The sequence below is a fragment of the Tupaia chinensis genome, unplaced genomic scaffold (genome assembly GCF_000334495.1).
Source record: "Tupaia chinensis unplaced genomic scaffold, TupChi_1.0 Scaffold000063_1, whole genome shotgun sequence".
Lineage (NCBI taxonomy): Eukaryota > Metazoa > Chordata > Mammalia > Scandentia > Tupaiidae > Tupaia > Tupaia belangeri.
This window is the reverse complement of record NW_006159521.1, coordinates 6,655,920-6,675,856: the sequence shown is the minus strand read 5'-3', so window position 1 is coordinate 6,675,856 and position 19,937 is coordinate 6,655,920. Positions and strand designations below refer to the sequence as shown.

Below are 19,937 nucleotides of genomic sequence, written 5' to 3'. Positions count from 1 at the left end.
GATTTCTCACTTTCTCCCTGTCTCTGCAGAGCCCGTGCTGGCAGAGGAGACACTGGTGGGAGTGAGGCTACTAAAAGTGGGGGCACTAGGAGTCCAGATGACCTGTAAGGCTCCCTGGCCTTTGCTGTGTCTTTGCATTCCAACACAGGCGCCCAGGACCAGACAAGAACTCAGTTCCCTCCACCAACGAGGGCGGCGGAACAGCTCACACACAACGAAGGCAACTCTGCTTTCGATCGCGGCCTTCCCGGCCTCAGACGAAGCCCGCCCTGGTGCACAGGCCCCTGCGAGGTCGGAGGTGGGCCTCTTCTAAGCGCTGCTGCTGCGCCGGGGACTCCCCTCTGCCAGTAGGTGGCGCTGGAGGGCCCCTCCTCCCCCGCGGAACTTCCTGTCCGGCGTCACTTCCGGCTCCTGTGAGCATCACCGTGCCAACGCCGGTTGCTCTGCCTGCGCCCAGTCCGGCTTACAGTAATGATGGACCTGGGTAGCTGCGCCCCCCCGGGAGGTCTGGACCTCAGGCTGGGCCCCTCCTCTGACCCGGGGGACCCCAGCGCCCGCTGAGCTGCGCCCCCTCCGCAGAGTCCGGGTTTCACTTCTGGGGCCCCCTTCCCACGTTTTTAATTAGTACTTGTCATTTCTTCCCTCCATTCCTTCAGCCTGGGGGTGGGGGTGACGGCAGCCTCCTAATAATATGGTGTCATCTCCGTCTCCCCCCACCTTTTCAACGAGCACCTTTTTTCTTTTTCTTTCTTTTATAAAGATTTATTTTGATTTTAACATTATTTTTATTTTCCAGTTTGATCGCAGAGAGACAGAGAGGGAAAGGGAGAACTCCAGCGTCTTTAACCACCATGGCACCTGCCAGCCCCTGATTATTTTACAATGTGACCTGAGACACACACAAACACACACACACACACACACACAGAGAGAGAGAGAGAGAGAGGGAGAGAGAGAGAGAGGGAAAGTGAGAAAAGTCACCAAGTCTAGGACTTGAACCATGGACAGCCATGTGGAAGTCCAGCAGCTTTAACCACCATGCCACCCGCCGGCCCCTTATTTTCCAATTTGACCTGAGACAGACAGAGAGAGAGAGAGAAATTGAGAAAGCAAGCTGCCAGGTCTGGGACTCGAACTGCAGTCTGGGAGTCCAGCACCTCTAGCTACCACGCCGCCTGCCAGCCCGTTTTTCTTCCTTTCTCTTCCTTCCTTCCTTCCTTCTTTTCTCTCTCTCTTTCTCTCTCTCTTTCTTTCTTTCTTAGGTTTGCTTTAGGGCATGTGCCCTGGAGAGAGAGAGAGAGAGAGAGAGAGAGAGAGACTGAGAAACCACCCCCCAGAGAGTGTGGCCATACTCCAGCCCCTTAACATTTTCCTCTCTGAATTTTGGGCAGCCATAGCACAGGGGACTCCAGGATCTAGCCACCCAAACCACCTGGCCACCTTTGGCGCTCTACTTTATAGCTCGTTCTGAATATTAAATTTGCTCTGTTTGGAATGTTGCCTTTGTGGAAGGGTGATTCGGAGTGGGGAGGAGTCAGCAGCTTTGACGAAGGCATTTCCCATACCTGTTGTCAAAACCCTTCTGGAGTCCAGCAGCCCGCAGTATGTTCCTGTTCTTTAGCCAGCCAAGATCCCTAAGCTCACAGACTTCAGTGAGGAAGATCTGCAATCTGGAATCTCTGGGTGTTTCTACAACCTACAGATAATATTAGCGGCCCCATAAAGGCAGGCAGATGGACTTTTCTTCTTGCAGTTGGCTTTGAAGAATAAACTCTGGTTTTCATTTATTATTATTATTATTATTTAATACAATAACAAACATCCTTGAAGGTGTTTTTAGTGCCTGGTCCCTGTAATGCTCATGGAACACGAAAATTGGCACTTGGACTCCCAAACAAAAGAAGGCAGGATCATACCTGTGTGCTCCTACAGTTCCTTGATGGAGGGTGGCGGTGGGAGGGGGCTTTTCAGTTATTGAACAGTTTTTATGAATGGCTTTATGGGAGGAGAGTGTGTGTACAAACTGGACTGTTCTGGTGGGAATACTTGCTAGCCTTCTGAGCTATTGCTAGCATTTTTTTCCCCCTGACTCATTCACCTGCTTGAGTGACTGGGGCTTGAGAATATGCCAGTGAATCATTTATCTGAGCCTGCCCTCTTATCTGAGAGCGGAAGCCGAAGGGTGAGCCGTAGAGCCACCTGCTGTTCTCTCCTTTGCAGAGATCAAAGAGGAAGCTGAGACACTTTCTTGGACGTCTTGTGAACATCAGAAAATATGGAGGGTTAGAAGAAGACCAAGGGATTTGATGTTTACATGTGCTTCCATGGAATCCGGCCAGTGTTCACTTGGAAACAGAAACAGACCTTGGCAAGAGACTGTCCCCAAGCAGTGAAGAAGCTATTAAAGGTGAGAATGTTCTTTCACTTAGGTTTCCACTAAAGTTATTACTAAAGAGGATGCAGTCTTAGGGCTTAGAAATGAGGGAAAAGGATCATTGTTGGAAGGATAGGTCACATTTTCTTTCTTTCTTTCTTTCTAGATATTTTGTTTTTTTCCTGTATAATATCTGGTGCTACTTACTTTCCTGAATTGTAGGTGTGGTTTGGTGGAACAAGAATTAGGCTTGCAGACAAAAAACTAGGGGGACTGGAGGGTGGAGGGGGTGCTGGATTTGCTGCTTGTAATGGCTGTGATCTTTGGCAAGTTGTAATCTTTTGGTTTCCTATCTACAACTGGGGTTTGGTAATAGCTACATTTCAGATTGGTCATGAAAATGAAATGGAATAATGTAAAGAAATGTTTCTGACACTCATTAAATATTGTATATATAAAACCATTTGTGTTCTTGTGGGTAGATCTATTTGAATTTGGATAAACTATCTGAATGATTACAGTGTAGTTTTTTTTTATAACACTGAATTGTTTGTACTTCTTTAAAAACATTTTTTTTTAAAAAAAAAAGTTTAGATAGCACATCTGACCAGTGACTTGTATGTGGTGAAAACATCCTAATAATATAAATTGCCACAGAAAAGGAACAAGTGTGGTTTTGCTTTCAAAAGGACCTTCAGATTCCTCAAACTGATGCCGAGAGCCTGAATTTCATGGACTTACCTTTCCAGACCTACCAGCGAGACCAGAGGAACGCTACATTCTAGCGTGGTAGGATGCGGTTGAAGAATGAGGACTGAGGGGTGGGGACTGTTGCTGGCTAATTACAATCTGACAAGGGCAGGTGCTCAGTTCTTCCCTTTCTCTCTCCTCGGGTGGAGCTGGAGCCAGGCCCAGATCCCAGTGTGGTCAGCTGGTTTGTAGGGTCAGATTTTCGAGCTCTCTACTAGCAAGCCAAGTGCAAAAGACGCCTAGGCAGGTCTGTACTGAGGACACTTGTCCAGATAAGAAATGTATTTTTGCCGCTAGGTCTGGAGTTGAACTTGCTATTCCTGGTAGTTTGTAATCGAAGGCATTTTGTTCTGTCCAAGTACTCTATCTTCCTCCTCTCCTCCTCGGTGCCACACTCTACTTGTCTTCTCTTCCATGAAGATGCTTCAGTGCAAGAAACTCTGCCGGCAGCATCACCTGTGGATCCTCGGCTGCTACACCTTGCTGGCCATTGTGGCTCTGAGACTGTCTCTGAGATTGAAATGTGACTTTGACCACTTGGATTTACAGTCCAGGGAATTTCAAAGCCAACGCTGTAGGAATCTCTTGTACAAGTCCCTGAAGTTGCCGGCAAAGAGGTCTGTCAACTGTTCGGGGGTCACCCGAGGAGACCAGGAAGCCGTGATTCAGGCTCTTCTAAATAACCTGGAGGTCAAGGAGAAGCGGCAGCCCTTCACAGATGCCGACTACCTTCACATGACCAGAGACTGTGAGCGCTTTAAGGCCCAGAGGAAGTTCATCCAGTTCCCACTGAGCAAAGAAGAGCTAGACTTCCCTATTGCATATTCTATGGTGGTTCACGAGAAGATTGAAAACTTTGAGAGGCTGCTGCGAGCTGTGTACGCCCCTCAGAACATATACTGCATCCACGTGGACAGAAAGTCCCCAGAAACTTTCCAAGAGGCAGTCAAGGCCATTATATCATGCTTCCCAAATGTCTTCTTAGCCAGTAAGCTGGTGAAGGTGGTTTATGCCTCCTGGTCCAGGGTGCAGGCTGACCTGAACTGCATGGAAGACTTGCTTCAGAGCTCAGTGCCCTGGAAGTACTTCCTGAACACATGTGGGACAGACTTTCCTATAAAGACCAATGGCGAGATGGTCCAGGCCCTCAAGGTATTGAATGGGAAGAACAGCATGGAGTCAGAGATACCCAGTAGGCTCAAAAAGAACCGCTGGAAATATCAATACGTGGTGACAGACACATTGCACATGACTGGCAGGAGGAAGGACCCTCCTCCTAATAACTTAACCATGTTCACAGGGAATGCCTACATGGTGGCTTCTCGAGACTTCATCCAGCAAGTCTTACAGAACCCCAAATCCCAACAACTGATTGAATGGGTAAAAGACACCTATAGCCCCGATGAACACCTCTGGGCCACCCTTCAGCGTGCACCCTGGATGCCTGGCTCTGTACCCTACCACCCTAAGTACGATGTCTCAGACATGACCGCCATCGCAAGGCTGGTCAAGTGGGAGGAACACAAGGGAGACGTCAATGATGGTGCTTCCTATGCACCTTGCTCTGGAATCCACCAGCGGTCTATCTGTATCTACGGGGCTGGGGATCTGTGCTGGATGCTTCAGAACCATCACCTGTTGGCCAACAAGTTTGACCCCAATGTGGACGATAATGCTTTTCAGTGCCTAGAAGAGTACCTACGTCACAAGGCCATCTATGGGACAGAACTCTGAGATGCACTCTGACAGGAATATGTGCAGACATCGCAGACATGCCCAGAACTTGCTGAGGCTATGGAGGGGGTAGAATGAGGTGGGGAGACCAGGGCTTTGAAATCCAGGGCATCCCCCAGGATAAGAGGGCTGCTTTTGGGTAAGTGGATCCATGGCCTTGAAAACTGTTGCTTGCCTCCTCGGCCCTCTCCCCAGAAATTTTTCTACTGACTTTCTTCCAGAGTGAGAATGAGAACCACTGTTAGAGTAAGGAAAGGGGTGTGGCGGGGGACCCTGGATTTCAGGTTAAGGCCTGGAGTCAGCCTTTCTACTCTGGAGATGCTCTTTGAGTAATCTAGGCTTGGCAGTACAGAGGGGGACTTTGATGCCAAGAGAGCCTTCTGTTTTATACTTGAATTTAAAAATAAATAGCTTTTGATTTAAAGCCCTACCTGTTCTTTTCTCTCATAAGCCAGAAATAGTATAAACAGGTAAAATGTGTGAAACTTTTTTGCATAACCACTGGTGACAGGTAAAATCTCTAGGGGCTGGCAAGAGTTCCCCTTATTCCAAAATGGTCCTGGCAAACTGTATGAGTGACAAATCCAAAGGAATTGCAGCACTCATCTTCCAGCGCACGGCCACAACTTAACGTTCCATATGAGAGATAACAGCCATTTATGTAATGTCACATACAATTTGCTGTCCATACTGGAATGCATTTGAGTAGAGGGAGGGTTAATGATACTGGAAAAGGAAAATAAACTAGGACCATCCAGCTTATACAACGCCGAACACTCCTGAGTTAAAACTCTCTCCTGGTATCAAAGCAGAAGGTGACTATTCGTGATTCTGTGGATTTGTGTATTTCCTCATGGGAAGACAATGTGTGTGTAAGTATATTTACAGAGTGTGTGTGTATAAATGTACACACCCACACACACATTCTCCACCCCACAGGTTATCCAGTGGAATGGTTTCCTTCCCGAAGTTCCAGAGATAATTGCTGGCTGTCAGTCCTACTCCTTCCGTGGTAGGCAAAGGACACTACACTGTGCCCCTGGGACACAGTGCTGCCAATCTGCATATGCTACAGTCTGGTAAAGTGGTTTATATGCAAGCGACTTTGCATCATTTGATTGGAGTGATGATCCCATCAATCTGTCATGATATCATTGATGTGTTTCTTTATTTCTAATACAGTGAATACATTTTTCTCTTGCAATCATATTTCTGTGCAACCCATGTAATTCTAACCCAGTTCTGTGGATCTGTTTGACATAGTACATCTTCAGTCTCTACGTCAGTGATTTCTTTGTGAAGTGATTTCTTTGTAAGCCCTTTGGTAGTGGACGTCGCCCCACCAGCTTACCCGCACCGTAGTCCTGCGTCCTCTTCACCTCTTTCGCATCTCCTTTTGGAGGTGACACAGGATCAACCATATGTGCAGTCGGTGTGTAAGGTCTGCTGCCAGCTGTGATGATCTTGGACCCCCAGTGATCCATGTGCTTGTCCCCAGCCCCTTCTGAAGGGGATGGGAGTGGGTGCACTGGTGTAAGTGGCAAGAAAGCTTATCTGGTAGAATGGTGGTTAAGGTGCTGGATTCCCACATGACCAAGTATGGTTCAAGTCCTGGACCTAGAGACTTGAAGATCACACCAGGCGTTTGTTGTGTATGTGTGCCCAAAATCATGAGTTGAGAATGAAGGGATTGCAGCGTGGCCATCCCCCTTGAGAGGTGATTTCTCACTTTTCCTTTCTCTCTTTCTCTCTTGCGTGGACAAGCACATACACTCTATGCGGAAAAAAAAAAAAAAAAAAAAAGGAAAGCAAGCAAGCAAGCTTCCCTGAGTGTGTGTGTTCTGAGGAAAGAATCTGGGCCTTGGCTTCACGGTCAACCTGCTCTAAAAGTTTTCATGTGAAATAAGTTATAATTTGTCAGACAAATAAAAAGATTAAAATATGAACTTGTCATTTTGGGAGGAACAAGTTGCTGCATCTTCCCAAGCATTGAGAAGTTGTCTAGAAACACATTCAGGTGAATAGGAAGTACTCTCCTTGTATTAATGCTAGGTCTCCGTATCAGAAGGACCAGCTCTCTTCCTCATTTGTTCAGTGTGTTTCAGAAGTCAGTCAGTTAAACCAGCACATCTGTTGACTTTTCCTTCTGAGTCATTTCTGTTTCTTTAACCTTTCTCGGAAAGAAAAATATCTTCTCCATGAATTGAGTATATTTGTATTACCTCTCTAGGTCTGAATTTCCTCCTTATTTTTGATTTATGAATGATTGGTGAACACTGTTTTAATCGCTATACTTTTATTGCACACTGTTCAGTGTAATCTTTGTCTTCTCTCAGCCAAGCACCAGTTTTTTTTTTTTTTTTTTTTTAAGAAAAGAAGTAAAGGTTGTTGATAACCTTGTTTAAGAACATAGGACATATTTAGTTGGGGGGGGGTCAAGTGTTTCGATTAAAAAATGGAGAGAATAATTAAATATCTTGCCTGCCTGCTTTAATTAGGCACTTAATTAAGGACCTTAACTGACCCGGAGATATGTTCTTTCTTGTTCCATTTCGTGAGTCATTTATTACAAAGGTGAGTAAGAAATGGTTCGCACCTCTGTGAAGCATGAGTGTACTTCAAGCAACGAAATAACTTGCCCTTTCATTCTACGAATATTAATTGAACTCTTACTATTTACCAGGCATTGTTCTTGACATTGGGGATACAACAGTCAACAAGACAGACAAAGATCTCCTCATTTGTGTTATTCACATACTAGTGGGAAACAGACCATGAATGCTGATTAGAAAGAGACGGGTGTTAGATAAAATCAAGGAAGGTGGGACCAGCAGATGGCATAATGGTTATGTCGCTGGACTCCTACTGTAGGTGACTGCAGTTCGCAGTTCGAGTCCTGGGCCTAGTAGCTTAAAACTCATGCCGGGTGCCTATGCGTGCACGCCCAAGATCCCAGGAGGAGAATGGAGGAGAAAGGATTCTCGCATTGTGTGAGGGGGGTGGGTTCTCTCTTTCTGTCTCTCTCTGTCCAGCGAACACACATGCCCTTTAGCAAAAATCTCTCTCAAATAAAAAAAAAAAGAAAAGAAAAGGCAGTGATAGAAATCTTGGAAAGGGGGATGGGTGGGTTGATGCTTAAAATATTAAACACAGTGTTCAGAGAGGCCTTCAATGAAAAGGCGACATCAAGTAAAGAGCCGAAGGACATGCAGGCATGATCCATGAGGATAACTGGGGAAGAGCCTTTTAGGCCAAGGGAAAAGATGCAAAGCCCTGCAGAACGCACTTGCTGGTTTCACAGCAAGGAAGCTGGTGTAAATAGAATGGAAATAAAGGAAGGAAAGACCAAGAGTTAGGAAAGGAACGCAGAGGAGAAAGGCCTTTGGAAGCCATCACATGGACTTTGTCTTCTGAGTGAAACAGGCCACTGGAGGGTGTTGAGCACAGCACTGCCATGATCCTATTAACATTTCCCTAAGACGAGCCTCGCTGCTGCCCTGACAACACAGCGCTTCAGAGGCAAGAGCGGAAGCAGGTAGGCCAGTTAGGAGGCAGGAATCCAGGCAGTAAGCGAAGCAGCAGAAGTAGTGAAAGGGGATAGATCCTGGAAACGTCTGTGAAGGTTTAGTTTGAGAATTTGCTGACAGATTGAGTTTGTTTATGGGAAAAGGAGGAGTCAAGAAAAACTCTAAGGGCTGGGCCAGCCCTCACAGCTGTGGCATTGGGAGCAGGGTCCACAGCCAACTGTAGTTTGAATCTGGTCCCAGCAGCTTGAGAAAATTGGGGTGTGCGTGCATGCTTGCCCCAAATTCTGGTAGGGTGAAAAATGGAGGAAAAAGGATTATGCTTGACCACATGTTGTTGTTGGGGTTTTTTTCTCTTTCTCATAAGTGTATACACTCACAAAAACAAACAAGAAACCCCAAACTCCAAGAATTTTGTCCCGTTAGGAGAATGCAGTTGTTATTAACCAAGACGGGAAAAATTTATGTTTGAACATGTAAAATCAGAGAAGCCTGTGGGACACCAAGCTGGAGACACTGAAAAGGTGCTGTACAGGATGGTGTTGGCAGGTGGTGTGGTGGTTAAGGGTGTTGGACTCCCACATGGCTGACCACAGTTCGAGTCTTGGACCTGGTGGCTTGTTTCTCTCTCTTATGTGCACCTCTCTGGTCAAATTAAAGTAAGTAAATAAATAAAGTTAAATAAAATAATTCTTTTAAAAAAAACCTTAAAAATAAAAAAAAGATGTTCAGGAGTATGAGTTCAGGCAGAGGTCAGACTGGAGACACTTATCTGCTGCTCACCAGTTTACTTATTTATTTATTTATTTATTTATTTATTTATGGAGAGGTTTTTGCTATAGGGCGCATACGCTTGCCAGAAAGAGAGAGACAGAAAGTGAGAAATCACCCCCTGGGGGGATGGCCACGTCGCAATCCGTTCTCCTCCATTTTCCTCTTGGGATCTTGGGCACCCACGCACACGTGCCCAGTATGAGTTTAAGATACCAGGTCTGGGACTCGAACCGTGGTTGACTACATGGGAGTTCAGCAACATAGCCATTACGCCAACTCACCAGTTTATAGATGATGCAAAGAAAGAAAACTGGATGAAGGCTCGAAGGAGTAAACATAAGAAAGAGAGCCCCCCCCCCCAGATGAATTCTGGAGCTTTCCACAATTCAGAGGTCAGGGAGATAAGGAGGAACCAACCCAAGAAAGCTGGGAAGCAGCACAGAGTGGTAGAAGGAACAGTGGTGAGCGTGATGCTCTACTGTGCCACAGGGCCAGTGGAGAAAGGTTATTCTACTGCCGAGGGTGCTTGATCCCAATTTCCACAGTAAATTACAATTACAATGGGTAAAGCCCAATTTCAACAGTGGTGACAGCCACAGAAGCAGCAGCAGGCCCGCTAGACAGAGGGGATTCTCTGAGTGCCACCATGTTCAGTTGTAAAAGTTAATGGGAGGCTACCCATAGCAGCCCACTAAAGGCAGAATGACTAACTGACTCTGACACCTCAGGAATGAAGTTCAATTTTCTACTAGGTTAGAAAAACAAACAAAAACTTATCAACTAAGTGGCTGAAGACAGTAGGAAAGTGATATGGGCTTCGAAAGAAGTTAGACTGGTGGTGGCCATTAGATTGATGAAAATGAGGACCACGCCAGCTGTTTATTTCCTCTTATGGATCATTCCCCTGCTTCTTTCCTTCTCCTGTCACACGTAAAAGGTTCAGGGTGAGGTGGGTTTGACCTCACTGGAAGAAGAATTCACGTGTCTCTGGCGATATTCAGACTGGTAGCACTTCGCGTCTTTTAGAATAAGCATACTTTTGTATGAGATGAGGTTTGCTGTGTGTAGCTCTCAAAATGGGCAAAAGGAGGGTGTATGTACTGAGGGGCCCACGGGGTGCTGGACAGTACCTGCTGTCCTTCCGTTTTCCCTGAACTCATCAGTGTTTTCCCCCTCACTTGCAGACCTACAAGCTACACTTCCCACTCCCCCCCCCCCCCCCCCCGCGTTCTGCCTTCGGGAGGCACTACTGAGATGCTGGGACTTGGGAAGAGAGAAACTTTCTCTTAAACCTTCTGGCAGTGTCATAAGCCTCAGTGGTGACAGCCACAGAAGCAGCAGCAGGCCTGGTAGCAGCACTAGCAATGACAGCAGCAGGACAGTGGCAGCTATGGGTGGCTGGGGAAGGTCACCTGGCCTCTTACTCTGCAGCTTGGCTCAACAGTAGCAGCTGCAGTGGCACAGTGGGTGTGACCTCTGGGTCATGCCATTTCCCCCGTGCTTCCTCGGGCATTGGGGATGTCTGCGGCTTCCTGCGGTTGCCATTCTTTAACTAAGTGCACCTTTCCTCTTCTGCTCCTTCAGCCTTTCAATACCTTTGTAACTGTTAGGCTGGAGGCCTGGGCAGCTTGGATGTGGGGGTTGGATGCCATGCCACACTCTGCTCCTGCAACCGGGATCTAGTCAGTCATCAGACCTGCGCTGCACTCGGACCTAACCCGGATGTAGCACATGGACTCTACTCTGCACACGCGTGCTATTCTGCACATGGCACTCTACTTTGCACACGGGACTCTACTCTGCACACGTCACCAGACCTTACGTGACACAGTAGTCTGCTCTCTCTCTAAATCTTTACCATACAGGGACTGTATGACACTCCCCCTCCCTATACCCTTATATAAATCGCTAAACCTCACCTTAGTGTGAGACTTCTCTGCCCCCCCCTTTCTGTTGGACCAGTGAACCTCACCCGGATGTGCTCCCAATAAAGGCTCTACATTTCTATTTTCTTGCGTGGTCAGCCCATTCCTTACATTTGGTGCTGAAAACCCGGGAGGAGTTTTGTGTCCTATAGTCCCTGCAAGGGCCTCTCCTTCCCTGAACCAGGAACCAACCAGCCAACCGCTGACGAACCACCTGCCCTGGCCTTCTGAGGGTAAGTCCACCTGCCCATGGTTTCTGAGACTAAAACCTCCTCTGAGTTCCCTGTCCAAAAGCACAGCTGAGTCAGGGTCTCCTACTAATCCTGGAGCTCAGGTGATTGTAGAAATGTCTTAATCCCCCCCCCACCCCCGTTCTACTCCATGAGTGCACAAAGATTAGGGCAGCCTCTACCTTTTCCGCTTACTTGAGTCCTGGACACAATGGGTAACACCAAGTCTGTCACCGAGCCAAAGACGCCCCTGGCCTATCTGCTCCATAACCTTACCAAATTAGGACCAGCTCAGGATCCATGCCCTAAGAGGTTGATACTCTATTCCACTGTGGCCTGGCCACGGTACCTTTGGACAATAGGTCTAAATGGTCTCCTGAGGGGACTTTTGATTACAATACCGTCACTAATTTGGATAATTGCCCAAGGTTAGGCAAATGGTTAGAGAGGTTCCATGTGTCCAAGCATTTTGGGATCTATGCTCCTACACCTTCCTCTGCACTTCCTGCACTACCTACCGCCCAAGTCCTTCTTGCAACCAGAACCCCACAGTCTAAGACCAAGCCTCTTTTAGAGGCCGATCTTTCTCCTATGGATGAACCACTCAAAATTCTTACCTCCCCTCCTTCCTGCCCCACTCCAGAATCCCCCACTATACCCCAGTCCCACTTGGGCACTGCCAGTCCCAGCCCTACCCACCACTCTCCTGCCTTCACCGGCACCACCTCCTTCTCCTCCAAGTCCTTCGGTCCCATTCCCTCTCTCCCATCTCCAGTTAGTTCACATACCTGCTCATGCTCTCACCCTTTCCCCAGTTCCAACTTTCTCTGTCCTCTCCAGGAAGTGGCAGGAACGGAAGGTATTGTCAGAGTCTGGGTCCCTTCTCTCTCCAAGATCTATCTCAAATAGAAGACTCAGTTCTTTCCTGCTAACCCCATGGCTTTTATCAAAGAGTTTCACTATCTTACTCAAGCTTCTAATCTTACTTGGCATGACCTCTGTGTAATCCTGTCCTCCACCCTTACTGCCGATGGCAGAGAGTGAGTCCAGGCTACAGCCAGAAAACATGCTGACCAAGCCCGCGAGGTCGACCCGACTCTTCCAGTCAAACAAGTGGCTATTCCTATTACTGACCCCAATGGGACTCTCAGGTGGGAGACTCTGGCCCAAAAAACCAAGACTACATGATCCAATGTCTCCTGGCTGGAACGTGAGCAGTCTCTAACAAACTGTCAGTTTTGACAAACCAGGAAATCACACAGGGAGCAGATGAAAATCCAGCGGTGTTCCTCGTCACCTTACAGAGGCCTTAACTCTTTATACACGATTAGATCCCGCTTCACCGACTGGGGCCATGGTTTTGGTATCTCACTTTATTACCCAGTCAGCGCCTGATATTCGAAAAAATTTTAAACAGGCAGAGGATGGCCCTCAGACCCCTGTTGGTGATGTGGTGAAAATGGTGTTTAAGGTTTATAATACCCAGGAGGAAGCGGCTGAGGCCAAACGCCAAGCCGCCTTCACCACGAGGTAGCATTCCAAACCCAGGCCCTGGTAGCAGCCCTGAGGCTGGCAGCCCCACACGGGCACAAGAATGGGGCTTCCTGGTCAAAGTCCATTCCTTTGGGACCATGCTTCAAGTGTGGGAACACGAGCCACTGGGTTTGAGAATGCCCTTGCCCCCAACTGCCCACCAAGCCATACCCCAAGTGCAAACAGCCTGGTCATTGGGGAAGTGACTGCCCAATGGCTGATTCATCTCTGGTTCCTCCACGCAGGGGACAAGTCAGCCAGGCAGTCCCCTCTTGGGAGCTGTTGGGGCTAGCCGCCAACTGAAGAGGCCTGGACCTGAACACCCCCATCACTCTCGCCGAGCCCAGGGTAACGCTACAGGTAGCAGGTAAGTCCATCTCTTTTCTTGTGGACACGGGGGCTACCTACTCCATCCTGCCTTCCCATTGAGGGCCACTTTTTCCTTCTCAGATCTCAGTCATGGGAATAGTGAATAGATGCCACCCCCCCCCCCTTCCCTAGGACAGCCACATAGCCTGCCATATAGAGGGACGACCTTTCTCCCACTCCTTCCTAGTTATACCATCATGCCCAGTCCCCCTCCTGGGCAGGGACATCCTTCACCTATTGGGAGCTACCCTCCTACTTCCGGCTGTAGCTCCCCCCCCTCCTCACTTCCTCCTCCTCTCATCTGCTCATCCATTGACTCTGATGTTCCCGGCCCTCCCTCCTTTCCTCTTCCCCCTCCACCCACTTACTTTCTGTTCGCTTTCACCTGGGAGGACCCTAATTCACACTCTGCCCAACAGCTAACCTGGACAGCCCTCCCCCCAGGGCTTCTTCAAAATCAACATGCCCTAGACCTACTGACAGCAGACAAAGGGGCCACCTGTCTGTTCCTCAGGGAAGAATGCTGCTACTACATCAATGAGACAGGACTGGTTAAACACAACATCGATGTTCTCAGCCGTCGAAGTGAGGAACTATGACGCCAGCAGCAGGAGCCCACTTCTCTTTTCCCAGACTGGTGGCAATCTACCTTCATCACCTGGATTGCCCCTATTTTAGGACCATTTATTTTCATCTGCCTTCTCTTCATGCTTACACCCTGTTTCCTCAGGTTCCTCCAAAGTTGAATCCAAGAAGTTTCCCAAATGGCTGTCAACCAAATGCTCCTCCATCTCTACACACAAGTTCCCACTGAGCCCCCGGCCCCCAATCGCCTGTCTTCACCCAAACTCTTTTTTTTGAAGTAGCAAATAATCGAACTGCACCCTGTAACACCAAAACAGGCGGGATGTTAGGCCGGAGGCCTGGGCAGCTTGGATGTGGGGGTTGGACGCCACACCACACTTGGCTGATGCAGCCCGGATCTAGTCAGTCATCACCCCTGCGCTGCACTCGGACCGAATCCGGATGTAGCACACATGCCCTATTCTGCACATAGCACTCTACTTTGCACACGGGACTCGACTCTGCACATATCACCAGACCTTACGTGACACAGCAGTTTCCCTCTAAAACTTCATCATATGAGGACTGTTCCTACCTCTGACAGTACCCCTCCCTATACCCTTACATAAATCGCTAAACCCCGTCCTAGTGCGTGACTTCTCTGGCCCCCTCTCTCTTTCTCTGTCGAACCAGCAAACCTCAGCCGGATGAGCTCCCAATAAAGGCTCTACATTTCAATTTTCTCGTGTGGCCGGTCCATTCCTTACAGTAATGAATCGCCTGTATTAAATGTCTTGTTTGAAAGACTTAGTTTCCATTCCCTTGATTGTACACTGACTCAGCCCTTCTAAGGTAGATACTACATAGGGCCCTCCAAACACACTAAAGTCAAAGTTCTTTCCCTCAAGGTCCTATAAAGTGTCTGGGTATGTAGAAAATTCAATACCAAGTGGGATGCGTCACGGAAAACTGAGAAATGGGCAATAGGAAAGGTGAGGAAAGCTCTTGGAAATGGTGAGGTGTGAGTAGAGCAGAGAGATGTTAGATAAGCACAAAGATTTCTAGATTTTTATTTTTTTTTTTAGATTTTGTTATAGGGCATGTGCATTCAAGAGAGAGAGAGAGGAAAAGTGAGAAATCACAGCCCATGGCAGATGGCCACATTGCAATCCCTTCTCCATTCTCCACTGTTTAACAGGCCACCACCAGGTCTGGGATTCAAACCCTGCAGTCAGCCATGAGGGACCCAGCTGCCTTAACCACCATCTGGCTCCAGTAACTGGATTTTTTATTAAAGATAAAAAAAAAAATAGAAAAGCATCCCCAACAGGGCCTCAATGCTGTGATCCATCCTTAGCCCTCAGCCAGTCCCAGAACATGAAGTTTGTGCCTGGTTATGTAACAGGAATTTAATGAACACATCTGAATGAAGAACATCTTTCCTGGATAATACTATTCAGAGGTGGGTTGCAATACAAAAATTTCTGAATGACCACCCACCCCCCTTTGGGAAAAATATACATTTACATTACTGCTTTCAAAAGGTTTATATTCTATTATTTTTTTTTCTTTTTTTAATGTAAACAACTCCTTTAGGTCAGAGTGAAAAGATCAGTATGAGATGCATTCAGAGGGGCAACCGGGTTTAAGTTTTGAAGTATGAGAAGAGTTTTGATTCTGATGGGAAAGTCATGAAAAACAGAGGAAACAGCATAATCAAATCAGAGAAATCTTCAATCTCACCTTTTTTTTTTTTTTCAGGTTTAACAGACTATGTGAGAGTTGGTCATGAAGTTAGGATGGGAACACAGGCAACATGGGAATAGATTTCAGAGTGGGCAGCAAGAACGAGAAGGCTGGTTTTCACGTGAGGTCAAGGACTACACTGACATGCTGAGGTCAGAGCTGTGTGAATGCCCAGAGCACAGCATACACCACTACTACAGTTAGTAGGCCAAGCCAGTCAGCCAGGTAAGACACACCTCAGCTGGGGTCATCATGCTGCTTCTGAATCTTTTGCCAACACAACCTACTGACATGATTTACTGGATTAAAAAAAAAAAACAAAACTTTCTCTCCCATCTTGACCTCAGGTTAATGTTTCATTTGGGTCAAGAAGAGAGTATCAGGAGAGAGATGTTAATTTTTATTTTTTTAAATAGTATTATGTTATTTATTATTACTATTTTAATTTGATCAGAGAGGGAAGGTGAGAAAGCAAGTCTCCAGGTCCGGAACTCAAAACCATGGTCGGCCATGTGGGAGTTCAGCACCTTAACCACCATGCCACCTGCTGGCCCCTCAGGGATTTTTTTTTTTTTTTTTTGAGAGGTTTTTGCTATAGGGCGCATGCGCTCGCCAGAAAGACAGAGAGAGACAGAGAGATAGAAAGTGAGAAATCACCCCCCAGGGGGATGGCCACGCCGCAATCCCTCCTCCTCCATTCTCCTCCTGGGATCTTGGGCATGCACGCACACGTGCCCGGCATGAGTTTAAGCCGCCGGGTCTGGCACTTGAACCGCGGTCGACTACGTGGGAGTCCAGCAACATAGCCATTACGCTAACTGCTGGTCCCCAGGGATGTTATTTTAACAAACAATAAAATGGACAAAAATGAACAGTTTGCTTACACAGAAGTTAAATTCATGTATCTTGGTATCATTAAATCATATAAGAACGAATAGCTTTTTACATTTCCTGTTTTACTTGGGGCTTATTCTAAACTTAAAAACAAGTAAACAAGTGTCAGGAATATACAAAGGCTGCTTTGCTGGATTTATTACCAAGTAAAAAAGCTCAGGAAGTAGTTATCACCAATGCAGTAGTCTGAAACTACCTTCAAATTTAACATCGTAGGAGTTTTCAGGGAAATCATTATACTATATTTCTTTAGTCTGCAATCATGCTTTTAAAGATGTGTATAACTGTCACATTAAATAGTTCATATATAAAAATATAAAAACAAACACATTGGGGCCACTAGGTAGTGCAGTGGTTAAGGTGCTGGACTCCCACATGGCCGACCACGGTTCGGGTCCCAGACCAGGCAGCTTGTTTTCTCACTTTCCCTTTCTCTCTGGCCAAATTAAAGATAACAATAATAATAAATAATTCTTAAAAGAACCCCCCCCCCAAAACCAAAAACACCTGACAATACACAAATCTAACAAGTATATGTGGCAAGAGATTCCATAAAATATTAATGTTTGAAGATGCATTTTCTTTCCTTCTGTCTCCAGTAAAGTGTGCTTTTGAGAGGCCATTGGTCAATACATATATATGTAAAATAAGCCATATAATTGTACTAAGAAATCCTGCAGTAAATTCAGTTCAAACTGATTTCATGCACTAACTTAAAATACTTAAACAAAGTTACAGAAAGTGTACCTTCTTGTTTCCACCTTCATTAACATTTTTTGCTTGTTTGGTTTGCTTTGGTATTTAGACCTTTAAAAAGACAAATAGTTAAATACTATATACATACATGGAAATTTGTGGTGGTGGTTCATAAAAGAAACTGCTTCCTTATGATTTGCCTCAAGTTCTGGTAGAACAGGAAATAGCTAATAAGCAAAACCAAGACACACACATTCAAAAAACAATTTACTTTGGTAGCAAATGGTTGTTCTTTGAAGACTAATGAAAGTAGACATTAAGGTGAAGTGGGCTATTTGAAATATTGTTTACATAAATTTTAAGAAATTATTCATTCATTCATTTACTTATTTCAATTTGACCAGAGAGGGATAGAATAGGAGAGAGAGAAAGCAAGCTGCCAGGTCCAGGACTTGAATCGCACTTGACCATATGGGAGTCCAGTACCCTTAACTACCTGCCAGCCTCCCAATTTTTTTTTTTTTTAAGAGGTTTTTGCTATAGGGCGTGTGTGCTCGCCAGAGAGAGAGACAGAAAGTGAGAAATCACCCCCCAGGGGGATGGCCACACCACAATCCCTTCTTCTCCATTCTCCTCTCGGGATCTTGGGCACACACGCACATGCGCCCGGCGTGAGTTTTAGGGCACTGGGTCCGGGAAGCGAACTCCGGTCGACTACAGGGGCATCCAGTGACATAGCCATTACGCCAACTGCTGGTTCCCCATTTTTTTTTTTTTTTTTTCAAAAGAGCTAAGTTTTGGGGCCAGTAGGTGGCATGGTGGTTATTATGCTAAACTCCCACATGGCCAAATGTGGCTCGAGTCCCAGACCTGGTGGCTTGCTCTCTCTCTCTTTGGTGAGTGCATATGCCCTATAGCCAATTAAAAAATAATAATGATAATAAATAAGTCTTAAAAAAAGAGCTAAGTTTCTACATCCACTGATGGCAGTATAATACCTAGTTTATGATTTGGAAATGCCCATAAGGGAAAAAAAGCTGTATTTTATCTAAATTTACTTTCTGTCAATAGTCCAGTAACATTTTCCTTCCAATGCAGTATTTAGGGTTTAATTATAAATTCCATGTTTACATGATTTTTAAGTTCCCAAACAGGTATGTAATTCCAATTCTATCCTTTCTGCAAGATTTCAGTGGTTAATAACAGGAAAAACTTATAAACTATGGCTTACTCCTTAAAAAAAAAAATTCAAATTTTTAACTATTTTTGATAGAAAAATTCTTTAATCCGAACAAGTTTAATATTGACACTTACGGCTTAACTAGATTGAAATTTCTACAGCCACTGTTAAGTTCACTCTGTGTATACTTGCCTCCTAACCACTGTGTTGAACCTCCAAAGTAATATGGTCTTAATTCCGACTCACTGTAATTAAGAGTAGCACTAGTTATGTGACCTTTGGTAACTTAAGTTCCAGAGGTTTTTTGCTTGTTTTTTTAAAACAGGGATTTTTGCTATAGTGCATGTGTGCTCAGCGGGGAGAGAGAGAGAGAGAGAGAGAGAAAATGAGAAATCACCCCCCAGGGGGGATGGCCATACTGCAATCCCTTAATCCCTTCTCCTCTCAGAATTTTGGGTACACACACACGTGCCTGGTTTGAGTTTTAAGCTGCTGGGTCTGGGACTCAATCTGCAGTCGAATGTGGAAGTCCAGGGACATAACCATTACACCATCTGCTGTTCCATGTTTTGAGTTCTTAATTTGTAAAAATGAAACAAACTTCTTTCCAGGGTTGTTGTGAGGACTACCCAGGAAAACGTATGTAACACATACAGCACTTGATCACACATAAAGTTAGTAATGATGGCTACTATCCCATAGTCGAAGTCTCATTTACGTTTTGCTAAATAAATCAGACCTCAGCTTTGGGTGTTTACAAATAATGACACCTATTATAAGCTTCTTTTACAACTGATAAAAGGTATAAAGAAGTATTGAACTATTTAAATAAGTTTATGAAAAGCTATTTTGCTGAAGGTTATTTCAAACTCTTTTCTCTCAGCAGATTGAGAAAAGGTGACTTTTCTCCCCTATGGAGCAGCTTACGAACCTTAAACTAGGGATGGGTTGGGGAGACCACAGAATGGGGTTGTCTTCTCTTCCTAAGTGATTAGGAGGGGCAGATTTGTATTTCATGTAGTTGGTCATGATTCAGCTAGTCAGATGTTCAATTTGTCACTCAGCTACCTGGTACCTGATACACACTGACAATTTAGAAATGCCACATTCATTATATATTTCTAGACTGTCAAGGGAAGCTTTCTGCTTTCAAGTACACAAAAATATAGGGAAAAAAAGTAGTGCAGTTATTAGGGCTTGGGGCTATTTATTTAAATTCTAGTGACTGGTAAAATGTAGATCATTTAAAAATGTACAAAATTTGATCAATATATGTGGTTCAGGAAATAATCTGTCACATGGGGACTATTTTATGTCATTTGAAATAGATTTGTCCCTGTGAGAGAGGCTGCCTAAAGACCGTACTTCCCGTGATCAAGCCAAACCATACAAGCATTGGTTTTTCGTAACAATGCTCACCCTTGGTTTTATACTTTAAAAAAGGGGATGTTCTTAGTAAAATTCCATCCAAAATTTGATTCTGTCCTTGCTTTAGCTTTCACCAGATGAAGTTACAACTGACAAAATGACCAGGACTTTATGGAAATGAATGCACTTTCTAAGCTCCTTTGCATGGGACATGAGGTCCTTTCAAGATGTTTATCTAGAGTCTTCATATTTCCCAGTCATTACTCACACTGTGTT

General features: G+C 45.6%; 1 protein-coding gene across 9 annotated transcripts; it reads left to right on the top strand.

Annotated features, from left to right (window-relative positions):
• Window positions 1-406: 406 nt before the first annotated feature.
• GCNT3 (glucosaminyl (N-acetyl) transferase 3, mucin type) lies at window positions 407-14,058 on the top strand. Of its 9 annotated transcripts, none has more exons than XR_001371462.1 (5): window positions 414-505; window positions 2,221-2,407; window positions 11,266-11,314; window positions 13,090-13,211; window positions 13,633-14,058. XR_001371462.1 is itself a non-coding variant. In XM_014593372.2 (3 exons), exon 3 carries the CDS (start codon window positions 3,539-3,541, stop codon window positions 4,856-4,858), a length of 1,320 nt encoding a protein of 439 aa, XP_014448858.1. In that variant the 5' UTR covers window positions 407-484; window positions 2,221-2,407; window positions 3,064-3,538; the 3' UTR covers window positions 4,859-5,288. The 9 variants fall into 9 exon arrangements, 4 of the variants coding, with proteins under 4 accessions (XP_014448858.1, XP_006141830.1, XP_006141828.1 ...); XR_001371463.1 differs by having other exon boundaries at window positions 11,181-11,314; XM_014593372.2 differs by lacking the exons at window positions 11,266-11,314; window positions 13,090-13,211; window positions 13,633-14,058 and adding an exon at window positions 3,064-5,288 and having other exon boundaries at window positions 407-484.
• Window positions 14,059-19,937: the final 5,879 nt, after the last annotated feature.